The sequence below is a fragment of the Rhopalosiphum padi genome, chromosome 2, assembly GCF_020882245.1.
Source record: "Rhopalosiphum padi isolate XX-2018 chromosome 2, ASM2088224v1, whole genome shotgun sequence".
Classification (NCBI taxonomy): Eukaryota; Metazoa; Arthropoda; class Insecta; order Hemiptera; family Aphididae; genus Rhopalosiphum; species Rhopalosiphum padi.
In genome coordinates this window covers 54290931-54313656 of record NC_083598.1, presented here as the reverse complement: position 1 = coordinate 54313656, position 22726 = coordinate 54290931, and the positions used below count along the sequence as shown (strand labels likewise).

Genomic DNA, 22726 nt, shown 5'->3' with positions numbered 1-22726 from the left:
TTATAATTAAATCACATAACATATTTTGTTCTAACCTATAAAATCTTTATCAGTATAGTAATCTTCTTTTAGTAATATAGTAGCAAGTTGTGTACATATTAATAACCAAATTAATGGTTTATTCTTCCATCATATTTTAAAATAGATAAGTGCAGACAAGCAAACCAAAGAATGAACATTATTGGATACCAATAATAAAATAGTGTTTCAATATTGGAAAATATAAAGGAAAAATAATAATAACATAAATAATAAAATATAACAACATATAATTTAATCTGCATAATTGTGTAAGTTACAAAATAAAACAAATAAAGTCAATGTTGTTATTTTTGAATGAGGAAACAGTCAGTCGATGAAGTAGATTTTTATTCAAATAGACCTGAAAATAAGAAGTAAATTATATGTTAAAATTACTTAAAAATCAATGTAATATTAATTAAAATATTTCATATATAACTAAAAAATAAAGTAAAATTCATCAATATAATAAACAACCCCTGTAAATATATTTGTTGTTTATGCAAATCATTTTAAGAGGATGTCAGCGCATTGTTTGTTTTCTCTCTCTAACTCACGCATAACATAGACAAAATGCGTTTACGCAATCAGAGTAGAATTCGCTCAATTTTGGTTCTAGAGTAAATATACCTATTCTGCATAAATGCGTTTTACATAAGTTGTGCGTAGGCTAGAGAAAAAAACAGCACGCTGACATCCTCTAAAGGTTGTAATGGTCGAATCTTAACTAATAATTGTACTCAGGTAATAATTTCCATATACTGTTCCTTGGGTAAGGCATATTATGCAGAGTATGGGAAATAGCAAGAGGGACACATATTATGGTATATATAATGAGTAATGACTGACATGTGCTTAGTAGGAGACTTCAAAAAAAAAAAAATACAGTAGAGTTAACTCCAGATCAGCAAACACCCTTACTCACAGCATGTCGGCACTCCTATATCCAGGTAATAACTTTCATATTGTTTATACATGAGCAGTCTTAAAATTTATCAATAGTACATCTAGACCAAACAAGGAGCACATGAAGCAAATTATGAGACATGGGAAAGAATAACTACAAGTTAAAATGAACGATTGCAGCAAATCAATCAAATTATTGAAGACATAAAGAAAGAAGATGATACATCTATATCAATAAAATAGAACTCAATATTACATACCGAGAAAGCCCCTGAAACCTTGTTATAATAAACAGAACTTTGTCAAAGCAAGAAGTCAGACAGTAAAGAGAGGACGTTATACATTAACATTTATATTTACCACGGTTTAACAGGATACAGATAACATAATCTTATTCCATTCAAATTTAGTTATACAATAACAAAAATCAGTGGTACAAATCCCTCCCCCAATAAATGTGATAATTACTGATGTCTAACATTGCGACAGTACTAGGTGTTGTATAGTACACCACAGTTAACTATAATGCCATGGTTTTACTACACTATGCATATTTAATTTTTATATTCACATAATTCATAATATATTATTTATTAATTTGTTGAAATATAATTCAAACTAATATATATCATGTTTGTCTAATTATTTAGTTTTGAAATCATCTAAATATACACTGTATTAAACAGTAGTGGCCATAGACCAGAAATAAAATTAGTTGCCTACCCTCAGGGGGTCTATTTTTGAATTTACACTAATCATTAGCCAAAATTTTATTGCACTAATTAACAATCATATATTTTGTACACTAAAAGGATATTGTCTATCCATCTTTTTTAAACCAATATTTTTCAGTAATAAATATTGATAACAAAGACCATTCTAATTGCAGAGTATGTGAGAAAGTGAATAACTTAAATGGAATAGATACTATGTTGGCCTAGCACACCAAAGGCTCATGGATCACTTTTTAAGGGGCCACCAAAATATTTACATGACATTTTATTGACATAACACATTAAGATATATATATAGGTAATTTATAGTCATTAATCAACTGTCATAATAATTAATTATCATGAGTTAACTTATAATATAAATAATATAAAAGCAATTTTACAACTAATTATTTTAGAAACAATGAGAATTCTTTAAATAATAAAACAGAATTTTTATAAAAGTAATTTTTTAAATTCATTAGATGAATAAGCTATTGTCTCAATCAGATTTTGAGTATCAATAGCTATATTTTTTTCTATAGACATCAAAATTAATGGGGTAAGATTTATAAAATATTAACGCAAAATTACAAAAACTAAAATTATATTTCTATAATGGAATTTCAACTTTGGAGATAAATCCATAAGCTATATAAAAATATTCTTTGAGTTAACTTTCAAAAATAAACGTCTTATCCTCATCATTATTATATATTTATATATTATACAAGTAGACGTATTATATTGTTAAATAATACACATTGCATATTTGCATGATCGCTGAATCTAACAGGGGGACACCGGGGCCATTGCAGGGTCGGGCAAGCAGAGTCCTAATCCGAGCGCATTGTTTATAAGAAGAAAGATAAAACTAAACTTAACTTGTAGTAGCGCAATTATTCAAAAAAATTCCTCCAACTTGTTAGTTGACAATGGTACTATTGTTATTAAGCACTACTCATACTATAGGTAATGGGTAAGCATCTGATTATTAATTTAATTTTCAATTTCCTAGGCCCCAAAAGAAAAATTACAGCTGAATATTTCAATAAATACTTAACGGGGGTCCCTATTTCTTTTATCTACCAAGAACTAAATAATTTACGATACTTAAAAAAATAAAAAAACAGAGGGGTCCTGGCCGAGGATGAATATATATATAACCATCATAATTTAGTTTTAATTATATTTCCAATACCATTATAACTTAATAATAATGAGTATTAAACAAAAAATGTACTAACCAAAGCCCATATCATCGTCCTCCTCTTCGCTCTCTTCTTCCTTCTTCTCTTCTTTCTTTTCTTCCTTGGCTTCAGATGCTGGGGCAGCAGCTGTAATTTGAAATTAATTATTACTAACTCACACTTCAAGAAAATATACTATTCTAATGAAATATTCATACCTGCGGCGCCTGCAGCTGGTACAGCTCCTACTGCTGATCCAATGTTTGTGATTAAATCCTTAACATTGGCATTTTCTAAAGCCTTGGCAAACAAACCAGGCCAATATGGTTCAACTTCAACATTGGCAGCTTTAAGGATTGTTTGGATTTTTTCTCCCTATAAGATCATCAAAAAAAAAAATAATACACACCAATATTAAAAACAGTAAAGAATGAAGAAATAATTTGTTTTTGGGACTAACTAATAACAAATACTAATAATAGATAATTGTAAATATTCAAACATAAAAAAAACCAAATTTGAATAAAATAAATCATGGGATACACATTTTATGCAAATAAAGGCACAGAAATAAAATACATGTTAGCAAACAATTTGGAAATGTGCACTTGGAAAAATAATAAATTTAGCAAGGGTAGGGTAGTATTTTAAAAAATGACCAAATTCATATACTTACAGAGAAAAATTTTAACTTATGTAATCAATTTGTTTAAATCGAATCAAATTACATTCTATCGATATATATTGAGAAAAATGTAATCCTGAATACCTTCACTTAACCACACATATTGATACAATACAAAACATGCATTTCAACCAAAAGAATGATGTAAAAATAATTAAGTCGATATCTATCTCAATTAATAATACGATGAAAGGCACGCTTAAAAAAATTATCAGTAAAATGAAGTGAAAATTGGTAAAAATACAAGTTGCTGTTTTACGAATACCGGTGGTTAAAATTTTTTGCGGTTAGGAAAAGGGTCGGCGGAACGGCCAACGTGGTACAGGCATTCGGGGGGTACTTCGTAGTTTTAAAAAACAGCGGTGATGTTCGGAGCGCAAATTTCCGGTAACAGAATGGAAACATGCCATCGAATTCGAAAGCGCCCAAAGCATAGATAATAAATTAAATTAATATGCTGGTAACGGACGTCACGCGTGCAAGTATAGAAAACAAACAAACCCAACGCTGTAGTATCATCCATTGAACACATTACCGACATTAGACGGCGATCGAGAAATAATTACCGTAATATCGATGTCATCGTCAGCCAAGATTAGTGAGGCGTAGACGCAGGCTAATTCGGGTTTTGAGATGGCCATCGTTGGTGGATTGGAACGGATGAAAATTCGTTAAACCTGAGAAATCGCAAGTCGCCGTCGGCCTTAGCTCTGCTGAGAACAAGCAATTGACGCGAAAGAAGAGAGGTACCGTAGTTGTGCTCGTGGTGTTAGCACTCCGGTTTGTTGTTGAAGGGTGGGGATTTAGAACGAGGCGTCAGACGTAGGTGTAGCCAACGTGACGATATCGTTTTTATAAAATATTTGTAATACGTTTACAATGTTTACATCACGATTAAAATACCTATTATCAAGGTGGATATATCCACCTTGCCTATTATTTAGTCGATGTAATATATCTCATATGATTTAAATGAACTATATTTTTTAATAATATATTATAACGATATCTTTTTTCTATTTTAACAAATATAAGTGTATAATAAATATTGTAAAGCTTTCGTAAAATGTTATATTTATATTGGACTTATTTATAAGTTTATAATATTTCTCATTTCTTGATATAAATAATTATTTAATTGGTATTTAATAAAAAAAAATGTATGCAAGGTAACTATAAGATAAGAATAACAGTGTTAGGTAATTTTCCACACCACCTTTATTATTAAACGACGTACAATAACATTGTCCGTATTGTTTAATAACTTTATGAGGTATTACACGAGGCGCGTTTTTTTATTGTGGTGTCCCCAGTAGGCCTAATCCACATCGTAAGCGAGAACGCATTTTATGCAGGGACGTATTTAGGTAGGGGCTTTGGGTCCAGTTGTCCAGAACGGCAAATTTTTTAAGATTTAGAGGGGCGGCAAATTTTTATTTCGTACTTTATGAGTACTGGCGCAGTGACGTCAATCATTAATATTTTTCACAACAAACGTGTGCCATAGAGGTATAAAATACTATAGTATTTAACATGGTATTCTATGGTATTAACAGTTTGACCACTATTGCGCGGCGTAGAAGTTTTTAATTTTTTTTTAATGGGGGGGCGGCAAAATATGTGTTGCCCTTATCCTAAAATTCCTAAATACGCCACTGATCATATGAATGCATTCAAATAATAAAAAAAATATACAATAACTTAAACTATGGAGATATTAATAATATTATATAATATAAAACGGGTAATGTGTATAATATATGATGTGTGTTGCCGGCCGGCGATAGTCAATGTGTTAGATGAGTGGATGAGAGATGAGCGCTAATGCGTAAGGGGGGACAACTAAATTAAGATGAGCTTCTTATTGATGCTGCCAATCTTCCTCCGGGTTGAAACGAAGCCGAGTGCCGACACATTTCCCATCAGCTTTGTGACAAATTCTTCTTCACTAATAAATATTATATATTTATATATAGTATACTGTACCTACTACGATTCTAAAAATTATAATATAATACAAACAAACCTTTTGGACAGTTGATATTAAGATGAGCTTCTTATTGATGCTGCCAATCTTCCTCCGGGTTGAAACGAAGCCGAGTGCCGACACATTTCCCATCAGCTTTGTGACAAATTCTTCTTCACTAATAAATATTATATATTTATATATAGTATACTGTACCTACTACGATTCTAAAAATTATAATATAATACAAACAAACCTTTTGGACAGTTGATATTAAGATGAGCTTCTTATTGATGCTGCCAATCTTCCTCCGGGTTGAAACGAAGCCGAGTGCCGACACATTTCCCATCAGCTTTGTGACAAATTCTTCTTCACTAATAAATATTATATATTTATATATAGTATACTGTACCTACTACGATTCTAAAAATTATAATATAATACAAACAAACCTTTTGGACAGTTGATATTAAGATGAGCTTCTTATTGATGCTGCCAATCTTCCTCCGGGTTGAAACGAAGCCGAGTGCCGACACATTTCCCATCAGCTTTGTGACAAATTCTCCGTCGGTGGGTAGTCCATGATCCAGCCAAATGTTCGGTTCCTATAAAACTTCAACTAATGTGCTGATTAAATGTAATTTAAACTTATAGTAAAATTTTAATGTTTAATGTTGGTGTTCTTTTATTTTTGAATTTAAATTAATTTGAAATTCTATATTCATAATATATCAGTTAAAAATGTAAACAAGAACTAAAAAGATTATAGTATATTGCTGTTTAACTTTCTGTTCGGTGGCCACCTTTTTAATTCCTCACTCTCTTTTATAAGAAAGTTAAACAGCACAATAACTATAAAAAATATAAATTTAAACATACACAAAGACGAACTAGCTTTGTGATAAGAAAAAAAATTGAAAAAATTGGTAATTTATCAACGTATTATTAAAATAAAAAGAACACCTAAAACCGTAGTACAGTATATTATCTGAAAAAAAAAACCATAAAAATAAAATATAATTTAAGTAAATATTCATAATATACTGTACTACTGTTCAAAAAATTATAGTATTAAACAAACACAGCCCTGCGACACTTTTTTTCGTTATTTATCAGCTTCCTAATGATACTGCCAATCGTCCTCCGGGTTGACATTATATAAGGATATAGCGTAATTATTTCAGTTTTTTTGTTTTTCCGATATATTGGCAAGATCTGAAATTTTTTGTTTTATTTTACTATTTACCACCCAAAGTACCAAATTGATCCATATTTGCTACAAAATTCATGACAAACAAAAAATAAACTACATAATTGTAAGATCATTATACATTTTTCGCTACGTCCACGTCCAGGATCTAAGGTATACTATTTTACTACTATTCTAATATAATATAATCGCGAATAATACATGGTTGTTATTTCTCACAATTTTTGTCTACTATAACTAATGAGTAAAATAAGTAGGCATTGTGTACTATTTTTTCATTGGACCCTGGAGAATAAAATATGCATCTACATCAACTACGTAGTCCGACTAGCGCGGATTGTTCAAATAAATTTATAAATTTTATTTTAAGTTTAAAAAATAATTTTAATCCCAAAAAAGAATAATAAAAAAAAACTTACTTAAGCGTCGACTGTTCCCGTGAAACCGAGTTGTGTCAATCTTCAGACTATACGCGTAGTAGTGCACCGCCGCCGAAGAAACTGCAAATTTTCTTCATATCGATCTTCATCGTGGTTCTAAATGAGAATAAAAATTCATTTTTATGAAAATAAACAGCATGAAATGAAAATGAGAATATTTGTCATGTACTTCAGTACTGTTCATTAAGACTATTATAGAATTTTAATCGTCTTCGACGAATGTCGTCGATTGTCGTATGCCACAGATGACGAATATTATAATATGATAAATCTATGGTTTTTTTTTTTATAGAACTCTTTGTGATATTATACAATCTATTTTTCTATTTTAGCTGTTTGACATATGAACATATTGAAACATTTAAACTATAGACCAAATCTTTATAGATTTGCAAAGTATTAATATTTTATTCTAATGAAAATGATTACAAATTATTTTATTTAATCTATAAAAATAGTGAACTAAACAAAATATAATTATATTATTATATATATTTAAAAAAAAAGAACTATGATTTATGATCAATATCGTTATGTTTCTGAGTTATTATTTCTACATACTTTTGGTTTTAATCACGCAGTGCTTTAACTTAATCTTACATATTTTTACATGTAAACTTACATAAATATCTGAAGACACCTTTCATAATAAAAACAAATTCATACATTTCCTTTATTATGGTTTCATGTAACAAATAGTACCTAGTCAATGCTTTGAGGAATTCAATTTTCAGTACCATTTTACAAAATAATCAAAAATTACATTAAATTAAAGATAAAGAAGTAATTATTACAGTGTTGCTTTATACATTAGTGATTAAGTTTATTACTGTAATTAGTGTGTGAAATTTGAATTTGAAAGAGACAGTCAGTCAACCTTCATTAATAAGTATAATTTTGATGTATTATGACTTATAATATTATATGTTGATTGTCGATTGATATTGCTAAGTATTTTATTTTTTTATTTTTTGTGTAAAGTTTGACAAGCTACATTTTTTTCGAAAACATTGCATTAATCATAAATCATAATTATTATTATAATATTGTATAAATAATAAATATAATTTATATCGTATTATATTGTTGTTATATACTTTTGAGTCAATAGATACAACCCTTTCGTAAAATAATTTGAATAAATAATATCTTAAGATTAATCTACGTATGTCAAAAATGTCCTTGTGTACGTATAGTATAACATGTACAAAAAACTTTTATGTCCCTACAAATAATGTTTTAAATAATAACAAAATATATAATATCGTAAATATACATAATTTCAAAATATTTTGAAAAAATACTATTTGTAAGAAATACTCTCATAAGAATTTAATTAAAGTTTTAAGTATCTAAGATTATTCGTTTTTGAACTATAACAAAATATAAAAATTATTTGAGAAAAAATATTTATTTTTAGGGTGGGTGTATAATAAACATTTAATAAGTTATAGGTATAATACTGAACTTCAAATAGTCATAAAAAATAATGTGACTTTCCAGTAAACATATTATTTTTGTTTTAGGTTAAAAAAAACTAATGAGATTTAGTATGTTAATAAATTTGTATATAAAAAGACAATATTATATAAATATCTGATGAAAAAATAATTTAAAAATTGTATAGATTTAGAAAAAATTTTGATTTTAAACGTTTATAAAAATATAATATCGTGACTATAAAACATTTTTTATTGCAGTAATTTAGTGACTGATGAGGAACATTGTATTAAATTTTAAATCATATTTGCTATCAATAATTTATATCGGCTTAAAAAAAAAAAATTAATTATTTAAAATTGTTAAAATGTTTTTATAATTATACAATGTATAGGAAATCATAATGTAGACGTTGGTAAAATTTTCAACATTCTATGATTAGCATTTTTGAACTGAAACTTATTAAATTAATTAATTTTGTCGAAATTATACAAGTATATATAGCGTAATGATTCCAGTTTTTCCGATATTATGACAAGATCTAAAATTGTTTATGTTATTTTACTATTAACCACCCAAACTACTAAATATATCATATTTGCTACAAGAATTCATAACAGATAAAAAAAAAACTAAATAAATTTAAAATCAATATAGATTCATTGCTACGTCCAGGATCCAAGGTATAATTGACGAATTTATTTTATTCTTGGCTATTTTTTAACTTTAACCTTTTAGAACTCTCATGCCATATTCACAAATTAAAAACAGTTTGCGGACCAGACAAAAATAAAAATTTTATATTCTTAAATTATTTGCTATGAAAAAAAATATTATCTAGAACTTTAAAATAATAAAATATAATTAAAAAAAAAATGACAGTGTTTTAGAATTTAAAACGGGTCGTATATACAATAACCCGCTGGTTGCTGACCGGTTGGACTGGACGGTCGAAAATCAAATATAGATCTGTCATCGGGGTAACAGCTTGTAGAAGTCAATAAACATTTATGTTATGTATAAATAGTAAATTTATTACTACCCCAAAATTATAAGAAAATTAACCTACGTAAGTATCCTTCGACGCTTTTCGACGAAATCAAGCTGTGCCATATTAAAGTTCAAACGTGCACCGTCACCGAAGAAACAGCTATAGTTTATTTCTTCATTCGTCTTCTTTACGCTTCGGAATGGAATTATTGAAATATTTTATGAAAATGAGTGTACTTGTCATGTACTGAAGGCTGTTGTTTGACGACTGTTCAATAAAATTATTAGAATTGTTAATCGTCTCCTACAAATGACAACGATTGTCGTTTGCCACGGATGAAAAATATTATAATGATGTTTTTTTTATAGAACTCTTTGTGATTTTATAGGATTCATTATTATATTTCAGCTGTCTTGCATACGAAACTTTTGGTATCTAATTAATTTCATACGTAAAATCATAATTATTGTATATTATCCTGAATTTTTTTTTAAATTATAATTTTATAACGGTTTTATACGGTTTAGCATAACTAAATGATTAATAATTTTAAAAATATTTAAAAGTTCAATCATTAAACTGATATTACATACTAAATAGTTAATAGATTATAATCTATTACATATAATAAACAAGGACTTACAAAATTAATAAAATTAATTTCTAAATACAAGCAGTTATTCACATTCAACTCGTTATACACATATAGTCACATATCATTTCCGTTTCGGTACCGTCCTGTTTAGGAATAATACATACTCATACTATTTTTACTGTTTTTAAAATTAATCGATAAGTTCTAACTAATATGCTCAGATAATTTGCGATATTAATATATATAATAAATGCATCTATTTATGGTATTATGCTATGTTAATTTTATCCTATAAGTGAATAGTCAAAATATTTTGAAAATTATAATATTTATAATAAATGCAAACATTAACATTTGTTAAAATTATCAAATAACTATAGTAATTCGTTTTTAAATTACTACAAATAAACAAAAATCGGTTGAGCAGAAATAGTTATTACAGAAATATAAAATGAATATCCAATGTCTTAAAAATTAAAAATTCAAACAATTATAAAAAAATATTAATGCGTCTTTTCGGAAAACTTTTTATTTTTGTTAGGGGTGAAAAAGTACTCGGCCGGTTAAAAATGAAAAATGCTATTTATACAATTAATATACATATAAATTATTATTCTATAAAATGGGTCTGCAGGTAATATGACGATTATGTATTTACGGTCTCACGTATTTTATGCATTGCGCGTTGGGGAATAAAATATATATGCATACGTATACGTCACTCGGCGTGAATAGTAGAATAAAATATGTGCTTACGTCGATTACATCGTCCGGGTAGCCGATTGTTCATATAAATAAATATATTTTATTTTAAGTTTAAAATGTAAATTTAATCCTAAAAAAGAATAAGAAAAAAACTTACGTAATCGTAGACTGTTCCCGGGAAACCGAATTGTGTCAATCTTCAGTCTATACGTAGTAGTGCACCGCCGCCGAATAAACTGCAAATTTTCTTCATATCGATCTTCATCGTGATTCTAAATGAGAATAAAAATTCATTTTTATGAAAATAAACAGTATGAAATGAAAATGAGAATACTTGTCATGTACTATAGGCTGTTGTTTTACGACTGTTCAATACAATTATTAGAATTGTTAATAGTCTCCTACAAATGACAACGATTGTCGTTTGCCATGGATGAAAAATATTATAATTTTTTTTTTTAATAGAACTCTTTGTGATTTTATAGTATTTATTATTATATTTCAGCTGTCTTGCATACGAAACTTTTGGTATCTAATTAATTTCATACGTTAAACCATAATAATTGTATATCCTGAATTTTTTTTTAAATTATAATTTTATTATTTCAATAGTTGTTTGGTAAAATTTCTCACCAACAAATAAGACCATCTTCGACCAGCATAATTTTACATTGTACACAATGCTTTAATGCATTATTATACATTGAAAATTGAATTCAAATTGTACAAATTCGTTATAGTGACATACTTAACCTAGTCTATAGTAGCTATACAGCAGTTTACGGGTTGGTTGTAATAAATGATTAATAATTTTAAAAATATTTAAAAGTTGAATCATTCAATTAATATTACATACTAAATAGTTAATAGATTATGATCTACGATCTACGTATAAATAAAGAAGGACTTACAAAATCAATAAAATTAATTTCTAAATACAAGCAGTTATTCACATTCGACTCGTTATAATATACACATGTGACTATATCATTCCCGTTTCGGTACCGTCCTGTTTAGGAATAATACCTACCTACTCATACTATTTAGTATTTTTTACTGATTTTAAAATAATCAATAGGTTCTAATGTTAATATGCTCAGATAATTTGCGATATTAATATATATATATATATATATAATAAATGCATCTATTTATGGTATTATGCTATTGTTATTTTATCCTATAAGTGTATAGTCAAAATATTTTGAAAATTATTATATGTATAAGAAATGCAAACATTAACATTTGTTGAAATTTTCAAATAACTATAGTTATTCGTTTTTAAATTACTACAAAAAAAACAAAAATCGGTTGAGCAGAAATAGTTTTCACAGAAATATGAAATAAAATATATCTAATAATGTCATCAAAATTCAAAATTCAGACAATTATAAAAAAATATTAATGCGTCTTTTCAGAAAACTTTTTATTTTTGTTAGGGATAAAAAAAACTTATATTAGTCAAGTACTCGGCCAGTTAAAAATGAAAAATGCTATTTATACAATTAATATAAATATAAATTATTATATAAAATGGGTCTGGTAATATACTAATATGACGATTATGTATTTTTGATTTCACGTATTTTATGCATCGCGCGTTCGGGAATAAAATATGCATACGTATACGTCACCCGGCGTGTAGCAGATTGTCCAGTGCAATAAGTATGTACTTATTTTATGTCTAAAAAAGTAAATTAAAGCTCCAAAATTATAGAAAATCAAACTCACGTAAACATCGATTTTTTTTGTGAAACTTAGTTGTGTCATATTTAATGTCCATACGTTCAGTAACCACATCGCCGACCCAGGAACACCTTTCCTCGTCCGTCTTTACCACGTTTCGAATTAAAGATATTGAGATATTTCATATAAATAAGCTGAACAAAACGGCATATGCGTGTAAAATATTATATTTATTAAAGTACGGTTTAACGATTTGTACGTCAATTTTTTTCTCTGTTAAAATTATTACAATCGTCAATCGTCTCCGACGAATAGCGAAGATTGATGATTACCATAGATGATAGATTAATATTAATATGATAGATCCAAATCCATAGATTATATACTGTATTATTATGTTGTAATATTATTATTATTAGCCAGACATTTAAATTTATTCGGGAGTCTGCCGTTCGAGAGATTCAATTATGTACTTACAAATTTTATTTGCAAGGCGGAGGGCGGGGTAGATATTGTATAAATGTTGTACAGGACATTGAGACTAGACTCTTTCAAAGTTTCTGCCATTGGCATCGCATAAATTAGTAATTAGTTGTTGTTATCGATATTTTTCGCCCGTATTATTATTGAATGACACCCGTCTTCTCATTATTAATGTAAAAATATTATAATATTATCAATAATCAATATTAATATCGTAAACCATCATAATTATTTTCCAAATAGACAAAAATATTAAATTATAGGTACTACAATTTTCTTCAAACTTTTTTATTGCTTTACTACCTTTTTTTATGGTGAGTTCGCCATCTCAAAGACCCCTGACGAGCCGCCACTGCAGGTGTTAATAAATGTATGGCATAAACAGCTTAAAACTAATCTAAATAATATTTTGAATACTTCTCTGTTAGTGTTAATAATAATACACGAATTGGTGTCTTTAAATAATATTTTTGTTATAACTTAAAACAAAATAGATAATTATACCTATATAATCGTTATTTTTCGTTAAAATATACAGTTTTGTCAATATTCAAATTTGGTATATGTACTAACAGTATAGCGCCGAACACGGGTATGAACTAGGGAAAATTCCACAGAAATATTTATGGGTGGGTGGGCGATAATCAAAAATAGTTTGTTATACAGTACCTATCTTGTATGTATATAGTTAGAATTAAATATAGTACCATTCGAACGTTACTAACTAAACATTTTTTTAGTATTAGGTGGGTCTAACACCAGCATTTTTTTCCCCTAACATGAAATATATAGATCGGCGCCACTGGACTTACGACTAACCTCTGAGACTGGGAGTGAGAATATGAATAAAGTTAAAACTTTTAAGCAATAATAATAATATAATAGTAGCTATAGTTATATAGTTGTACTAATAGTTATATAGGTACTATTCTGATTAATATAAAAAAACATAAGATGGTGACCAGACATGAGTTATGGCTATTTTAACTGAGAATTGAAATGTTCAGTAACTTCAGTTACTAAATTTTAATTTTTTATTAGATGTATAAACAAAACCTAACATTATGAAAGCTTTATTTATGAAATTATTTATGCGTGTATTATTAAAACATTAGGTTATAATAGAAAATATTTTTTAATTGTCTATTAAAGTATTAAACAAAAATTATATGGTTTATGCTAGATAACAACTGTTATATTAGTGTTACTATGATGTAATAACGTAAAGTCGTAAAAGCATTTAAATACATTGATAATTAAAAATTAATAATACTAATTACAAAATTAATTAATTTGTAAAATCCTTATGATTATTTTAATCCCCCGACAATTAGATCCTCATGCGTCGCGTCATTTTAATCTCGCGTCAATTGGATCCTCTTGCGTCAGTTAGTCACTGAGATCTAGCTGTCGAGGGATCTATGTGACCGTTCACCACGTATATCACGTAGTTTTTTTAATGCGATAACAGAATTATGATACTGTTAGGTATTGATAACTTAACTTATCAACTTGATAAAATATAAAATACAAATAATTCATAATTCGTAGGTATTCTAGTACATGACAAAATATATTTTAAAATAATTTTTATATTATCTAAAATAATGTGTTAGTTTGTACTACATTGAAAAATAATATATTATATTAAATTCATATTTTGACATGGGTGACATTAAAGAAGAAGACTGGAATTTACCGGAATGCAAATATGAATGTGAGGCCTATCAAATATGTTTTTGTAATATACCTAGTTATGGTTAGATCACAAATGTAAGTTAGTTTGTGTACTAATTTTTTCTTTAATCAATACTAAAGTAGAACATAAAAAAAACTATAATTTTAAATAATTAGATCACATATATTTTATGTATTATATATAGCCATTGTTTATTCTTATTTATTGCTAATTTATTTTTACAGAAAAATTAAATGTATATTACTCCTTTTAAAAGAAAATAGTGTTTTTAGAAAGGAAGTTTCTAGCTATTGTACTCAATTTTTCAAGAAAAAAAAAGTTTTATATTTTACACTACAATTCATCATTTGATTTTTTTTAAATAGTTATTTATTGAATTTTTAAATATTAGCAAGTATTAAGATATATCAAAAATTTTATTAAACCGAATAAAAAAAATAATTAAACAACATTACAATTCATAGTTAATACCTACCATTTAGGATGAGCCATGTCAATTACTATATTTTATAAGATAAAAAATCATAATTAGTTTGTTATTACTGTTATTAGTTTTAAAAATGAGTAAGTTTTCAAGTAAAAAGATTTATCATACACATTTAGGTTTAAATTATTCTATCGTCTATATTATATTGTATATTGAACATTGCCAAATGTGAAGTAGTATTTTTTTTAAAGAATTAAAAATTGTTTTTATTATATTATTTAAAATAGTATTTAACTTGATTAAATAATACAAATTAATTACATTTGTGATAGAACTGTAGACATTTTGATAATTTAATATCTAACTAAAATTATTAAAGAGTATAAAAGTTAAGAGGTATCAGTACTTTATATCCTTTTATTTCCATTCTTCCTTTTAATTCATTACCAGACAATTGTTGTAATTTTAAAAGAAACTAGTCATGCATTTCCTTATTAGGTACCTTAAAACATTTTATAATTGTTTCATTAAGTTATTACAGTAATAATATTGGTTTTAAATTACAATATAATTAAATTTTATCTAATCAACATGTTTGTTTCAGATTTGGACCATACAGCAGATATTCAGTAAGTATTAAATTAAAAATATATATTAGATCAGTAGTCTTCAACCAGTGGGTCACAAGTCGCAACCTGTTTTTGGGTTGCGATAAATCTTATTTTTATAATAAAAATTAAGTTTAAGACCCCTGCATTAGATTATACTTACAAATGTCAAATAACAACAATTTAAGATTATAAATATTTTTTTTATTATTGTAGAATACATGCATGGGGAAATACTTTATCTGAAGCATTTGAACAATGTGCCAATGCTATGTTTCATTACATGACAGAGGTGGATTACATTGAAATGAAAGAGTCATATGACATAGAAGTTGAGGGTCACGACATGATGACTCTTTTGTATAATTTTCTTGATGAATTGTTGTTCATTTTTAGTGCTGAACCTAATTATATTGCTAGAGTAAGCTATTTAGTCCAGTTGTTTTGAAAATTTGAAAATTTTCAATTACTGTGCTATGTATAATTATTGTGTAATATTTTTATTTAGAAAGTACAAATAGAAGAATTTGACACAACAACATTTAAAATTAAAGCTAAAGGCTTCGGAGAAGAGTTTCAACTTGGAAAACATCCTCAAGGTACAGAAATTAAAGCTATAACATTTTCAAATATGCAGATACACGAAAATGAAGGAAAATGTGAAGTGTTTGTAATTTTGGATATTTAATAAATACTTAGATTTTTGTTTATTATTATGTTGTTATAATTAATATAACTTATAAGATCATTGTAAATAAAAAAGCTAATGTTTTTTAAATATATTAATTTATATTATGTATTGAAAGCATTAATATTTAATAGTATAGTAAGCCTGATCCAGATCCATAATATATTCTCTTGCTCTTCTTAATATTATTATTTTTGTATCAATTTGAATTCTTCTTTATTCTTTGACTCACCCTATTGTTTTGCATACAAAAAACACTGTCAAGGACCTTACAAAGGATTTTTTCCTTCAGGTGACAAATTTCTAGACACTTTTAAATTACCTCCTCTCTTATTGAATTTTTGATGATATAATTTTCACTTTCCTCACTTCAAGGCGCTGAAAGTGGTGTGCAAACACAAGGATCGATTTATGCCAGACCCTAATCCCCCATGAGCGCCATTTGGGGGGGGGGCGCAGGGTATACTATGGCTCCTTTATTTTTTTCAGAGTCTTATTGGCTTGGATTAAAATTTACAATGCGCTGACAGCGCACGGGCGATGGCCTATGGCCCATGAGTAAAAAATTAAAATATATTATTAATTGTTATGTAATGCGTAGGTATAAAATATAAATATATAGTATAATGTTATTATGTATGTAGATGGGTAATAAATAATAATGTATAATATTTATTATTTTTAGATTCTTATCTTATTAGATTATAGCATGAACTATACTCGAACGTCTATGATCATTGATTAACCAAAGCAGTAGATACATTTTCTAAAATAAAAACTAGAAGGTATAAGCTAGAATAGCATAATTAATTTTAAAATACTAATGTATTTTGTATGGAATATAGTACCTATTATTATTTATTATAATATGTTATTAAATAAATTTAATTTATTAATTTAATTTGGAATAAATTGCATTGATTAAATGTAAGTACCTATACTAAATATTTTAGGATCTATACCAAAAGGCAAATAAATTATTAATGAATAATTTGAATTCATTAAAATATACCCTTCAAGAATTTAACCTCATACAAGCGACTTACACATAAACCATATCTGTATTGACTGTATCTTCTATTTTTAAAAGTGGCCTGACAAAAAAAAAATTTGCCTGCTTAAATTTTGGCATCCCTATTATAAAACTGAAATGCCGCCATTGCAAGCCCCTATTATATAGTTTAGGTATAATATTATATCATTTATAACACATTGTTTCTGTTAACAACTATTTGTTGCTTAGGTACTCGTTAACAATAAACTGCTGAATGTTATTGAAAAGATAATAGAAATTTTTATTGCAGTTAAAAGTTAAAATCCCAAATTGGCAAACTTTAAGTAATACGTACATAATATCAGTAAAAAAAAAAAAAAATACTTCAAGAATCAAATATTACAAAATATATATCAAACAAATACGGCACAATAAGCAGTTATGTACCTATTTTTAATTAATTTAATCCCCTTAAAAATTTATAAAAGTAACTGTTGACAAATATATTTTAGTAAAACAATCATTAAGTCTTAGGTGCTGTAAATTTTCATTTTATTTATTCGTGATTATGGATACCTATGAAATTGAATAATATAATGTTTCCATTGTGGTAGTGTCTAATTATTGAAATAAATATTATATTTATTTTATTAAAACAATTTACAAACTATATACCTATTTTACTTATTTTAGATTAGGACGATATTAGGTATACTTAGCAATGGTGTATTGCCTGTATTGGTCTAACGATTCTACAGTGTGTTTGAGTGTTTCTTTTTAAAAGTGACACGAAATATTTCAGTTCAATGATTTCAGATTGATATATGGGCAAATATTCTATACAGAGTATTTGATATGGGGTTTTCGGAAGAGGATTTTCAAAATGATATGTCCGTCAATATGCGCATGCGCAATACAATTATTGGCATTTTTAAAATAGCAACAGCCGACGGGTGTTTTCTGGTAAATAGTGGTAATATCCTATACACTAACATTTTTGAATTGAAAAGCTCAAAAAGCTAAAAATGATCATAACTAAATACAGCTGATCTTAATTATACATATTAGACGGTACATTTAATTATTGTACAAAATATTTTCTGCAATTATTTACTATTCATAGTTTTAAGAATCAAAATTATATACCATTAGTTTTTGCTTTGCATCCAAACAAAATAGCCATATTTTTTTATTAGGTATTATATTATTTTGTAGAGGATTACCTAAATGTTTAGGAGTTTACCATTCCTCAAAAATCTGTACGAATAGCATCACCTTTATTTTTTCTATTAACTTTTTTTCAAGCGCAGTACACCGGGGGGCCAGTGCCCACTAACCCCCCTCTGTAAATACGCATATTATGGTTTTATCATTGATCATTATCTGTATCGATTGTTTACTCGTGGGTTGTCATCAGACTAATAGTTGTAGATAGCGATCAACAATGAAAAAATAAAAGTTTAACCATAAACAAAATTTTCTTAGGTAGGTATACTAAACTTTTAATACGTTATAGTTCTGCGATCTAAGCAATAATCTAAGCTACATATACATACATGTATACCTACAATCTATTTCTGGATATGATCACAAAAACAATTAATATACACATATGACATATATACCTAAATGTAATTAAATTTTAACATAATAAAAACATTTTAATTTAACAATAAATTATACTATATGTAGATTATATGATTAGATTGATATGATATGATTTTGATTTATTTTGTATCCTTTAAAGCTTTCATGATCATAAACTTCGAAACACCTTTGAGTTGTTCGCATATGGTCGTCATTTCCGGTAAAAATTTGTTTAAATCAATTGCTCTGATTACGGACACTAACAATAATCCAAAGTCTCTGTTTGTGGAATGTTTATAGGCTGCGTTTCTGCATAACCCAATCAGATGTTCGGCGTCTCCGTTGTTAAGGATTTGTTGGCAATTATTCACCAAGTGTAACAAAACTGGTATTTGATACTGATCCAGACCATCACAGTAATGTATGTATTCGCTGAATGAACCAATAACAGTATTATAATATAATACTAATCATAATAATAATTAAATCAATAGACAATAATTTTCAAATCGATTTACTTTAAAAGAATACACCAATGTTGTTGGTCGAGAGACTGCATAATGTTCACCAGCCAATTCAAGTGTTTAACTAGAATCGATTCTCTGTCTATCAATAATTTGACAAGAAAGAACTTGCAAGCATATTCTGAAAAGTGGACAATCAGTTTGGACAAACTTTCGACGAACCCAGTCAAATTTGACTCACGTGTTTCGAACTGAAAAAAATAATTTCACTAAACTTCCGACTGCTGTATACTTATTTTTGTAATCTAAAATCTTACAACTCTAAAACACTAATGTGCACATTTAATAAAGCATACTAATTTAAAAGTATTAGTTTTATTTTATTTGGTACATACCCAAGGTAAATATATATGTTCACAAATGATTTGTGGCCTTACGTCTGTTTTGACAAGTGCTTCGCAAAAACCATGGCGAGCCCTATCCGTGACAATTTCCGGCCACACATCTCCGATTATCTCCAACACATCTTTTCGGTTTCTAAGCTCTGTCTGTAGTACCAAAAACAACTCTTCCTCGTCATAGTCTCCAGCGTTTAATATTTCAACGATTTTTTTTATAGTGTTTTCGTGCGGGTCTTCCACTATAAAAACATAAATAATTTATATTTATAACCAACCTATCCAAAAGTTATAATAGGAACTCGAGTATAACACGATAAATACTATAATATACTAATAATTAAAAGACCAAGCGTATAATATAGTATACAATTACAAAAATATAATCATCACAACAATTCATTATCTGCAGCAGAATCAATTATAGAAATAAAACTCAGAATCGAAAAAATCGGATACGTATACGCTTTATGTGTCCAACAATTTAAGCACCACGATTTTTCCTTAAATACTTAAATTGAAGTAGTTGGACTACCTAGTATATACCTATTGTAAGACGTCAATATGTTAGTCATTATTATAAGTTATTATATGTTATATTTAACAATTTAACATGTACGTATAACTTAATATTATGTTTCTCAAATATTATTATTTTTTTCGTGTGGTTCGATGATATCGACACATAACCACTAAACCACAGGAAGGACTGTTTTAACATTAGAATTAGATATTTGATACTTTCTCCAAAATTAATAAACAGAGCTATAAAAAACATTTAGTTATTACAGACAATAACATTTATCTATCCTATATTCCTATTTAGAAGTGGAATGCTTAAACATCGAAGATTTAGATACAGTAGTTTGTAGTATATAGGTACTAGGTAACTAATATAATATAAAGTTATAACGTGAATTGGTGAATTCTAAAGTATAAATATTTAGCGGATAAAATTTAACTTCGGAAAACCCCAATATAAGAGGTGTGTAATATAATATGCATTTTGAAAGCGTATATTGACATAATAATCATTATAACCAAAAAATATTATTAATAATTATTATGTCATTGGCAATTGTATAAACTTGCACTGCGGTTGACTCGGCAGGAAGGACGATTCGTCGTTAAAATTTCTCAAGGTGACACTGGTACAGGCAGACTGTAATTGCAAATCTTCGACGACAACTGTTGTAGATTTAGGTTCTCCATTTGATATGTCTGTAGACAATTTCGGAAAATAAGTCTGAACGGCGTTAAAGTCTCCGTCAATATCGCTGTCGTCACTGCTCGAACTGAGGATTTCAACTTGTACAGTCTATAAATATATAAATATGTATAATGCACACGGAAATGTTCCTAATAAATAAAATATGAAACTATTTTATTATTTTGAATCTAAAAATTTAAAAGCGTTTAATCGTTGGTAATCACTATATAATATTATATTTTACGTATCATCTATTATTTGTAACGGTAGTTTACCAATTGCGCTCAAAATATTTTACACTACCCAAGGAAAATGTATTAGTTAGTTACAATTATTATGAAATAAATGAAAACACTAACCAATTTTTTTGTGAGTATTAATACATAATATTATATAATAAAATCATTAAAAAAAAAAATTAAAGTTACAAGTCACATTTTTTTACAATAGTAATAGTATACATTCTGTTTTTTTTGCAAATTTTAATAATCATAATATCAATAATACAGAATACAGTGTTATGAAATTTTACGATTTCTAGTTTAAACGAGTGCGACGCGCCGCTTACGTGCAGTCTACCTATGCCATATTATATATAGACTATTAAAGTGCGCCACAACAATTAACAGATTAGGGTTCCGAGCCCTGGTTATAAAATATATTATACCTTGTCACTTTAACCAGTAATAAATTGATCAATAAATAAGTTTTAATTTTCAAATATTTTAGTAAGTGTTATATAAGCGCAATTGGTATACTGACCCTAATCAAAAATTTTATGATAGGCGCAATTGGTCCATGTCTTTTGCAACAATACATATTAATCTATATTGTGATTTGTGACATAAGTATTTACATACTTTCGATGAAGCGGCAAAGGATGACAAAAGAACTTTTTTCGGCGTATCTAAACTGCATTGATCCGAGGCAAACTTGTTCAACACTTTGGCCAACAAATCTTCGTTTTCATTACTAAATGTCCAATTACCCCAGGTTTCCATAAATAGTTTAAATTTTAATGAACTTACTCCAAAGCGAAGACTTATGAATACTCTTTGAAATATATGTTAGGCATATTATATATTATCAGCGATCTAACGTATTTAAAGATAGTATTGTCTGAAACAGGATGAAAACAAACGTGTTTTACAATTGTAATTATGACGTTAAGTAGGTACTTATGTACCTATGTAGTCAACTGTAATATACCTACATCATACATACAGTAATATAACATTATTATTTAAGAATTGACTTTATTAACACATCAATGTTGGCTACAGTTTGGTATGCTTATAGTGCAACTATTCATTATAAATTATAATCGATGATGCAATTAATGAAGCAAAAACATTTAAATAATAATAAAATTGCTATGATCCTATTGTTTTATAAATTATATTTTCTATTCTTAGATTAAGTTAATTTATCAAAAAGGTTGGCACCTAGTTTTTTAGAGAATGTCAAAATTAATAAAAAAAAAAGACTTCCCTTGTTCTATTAGCTAATTGCAAACTGAGATATATCAAATATACAGAAAAATCATGAACATTTTAAATATTTGTTTGCCATTGTAATTGATAAATAATTCAAATTTACTGAACAAATTTATATAGAACT

At 27.4% G+C, this 22726-nt stretch overlaps 3 protein-coding genes across 3 annotated transcripts; 1 reads left to right on the top strand and 2 right to left on the bottom strand.

Moving 5' to 3' along the window:
- Positions 1–249: 249 nt before the first annotated feature.
- LOC132918897 (large ribosomal subunit protein P1) lies at positions 250–4277 on the bottom strand. The gene is made up of 4 exons (XM_060980247.1): positions 4082–4277; positions 3049–3205; positions 2888–2977; positions 250–382 (listed from the first exon to the last, which is right to left on the bottom strand). The coding sequence occupies exons 1-4, from the start codon at positions 4154–4156 to the stop codon at positions 369–371; spliced, it is 336 nt and encodes a 111-aa protein (XP_060836230.1). The 5' UTR covers positions 4157–4277; the 3' UTR covers positions 250–368.
- A 10274-nt stretch (positions 4278–14551) lies between these two features.
- LOC132922987 (protein archease-like) lies at positions 14552–16564 on the top strand. The gene is made up of 4 exons (XM_060986749.1): positions 14552–14748; positions 15762–15786; positions 15982–16186; positions 16274–16564. Exons 1-4 carry the CDS (start codon positions 14697–14699, stop codon positions 16451–16453), a joined length of 462 nt encoding a protein of 153 aa, XP_060842732.1. The 5' UTR covers positions 14552–14696; the 3' UTR covers positions 16454–16564.
- A 2496-nt stretch (positions 16565–19060) lies between these two features.
- On the bottom strand, positions 19061–22696 carry LOC132920237 (uncharacterized). Its single transcript, XM_060982475.1, has 5 exons — positions 21967–22696; positions 20989–21214; positions 19894–20138; positions 19553–19749; positions 19061–19466 (listed from the first exon to the last, which is right to left on the bottom strand). Exons 1-5 carry the CDS (start codon positions 22105–22107, stop codon positions 19175–19177), a joined length of 1101 nt encoding a protein of 366 aa, XP_060838458.1. The 5' UTR covers positions 22108–22696; the 3' UTR covers positions 19061–19174.
- Positions 22697–22726: the final 30 nt, after the last annotated feature.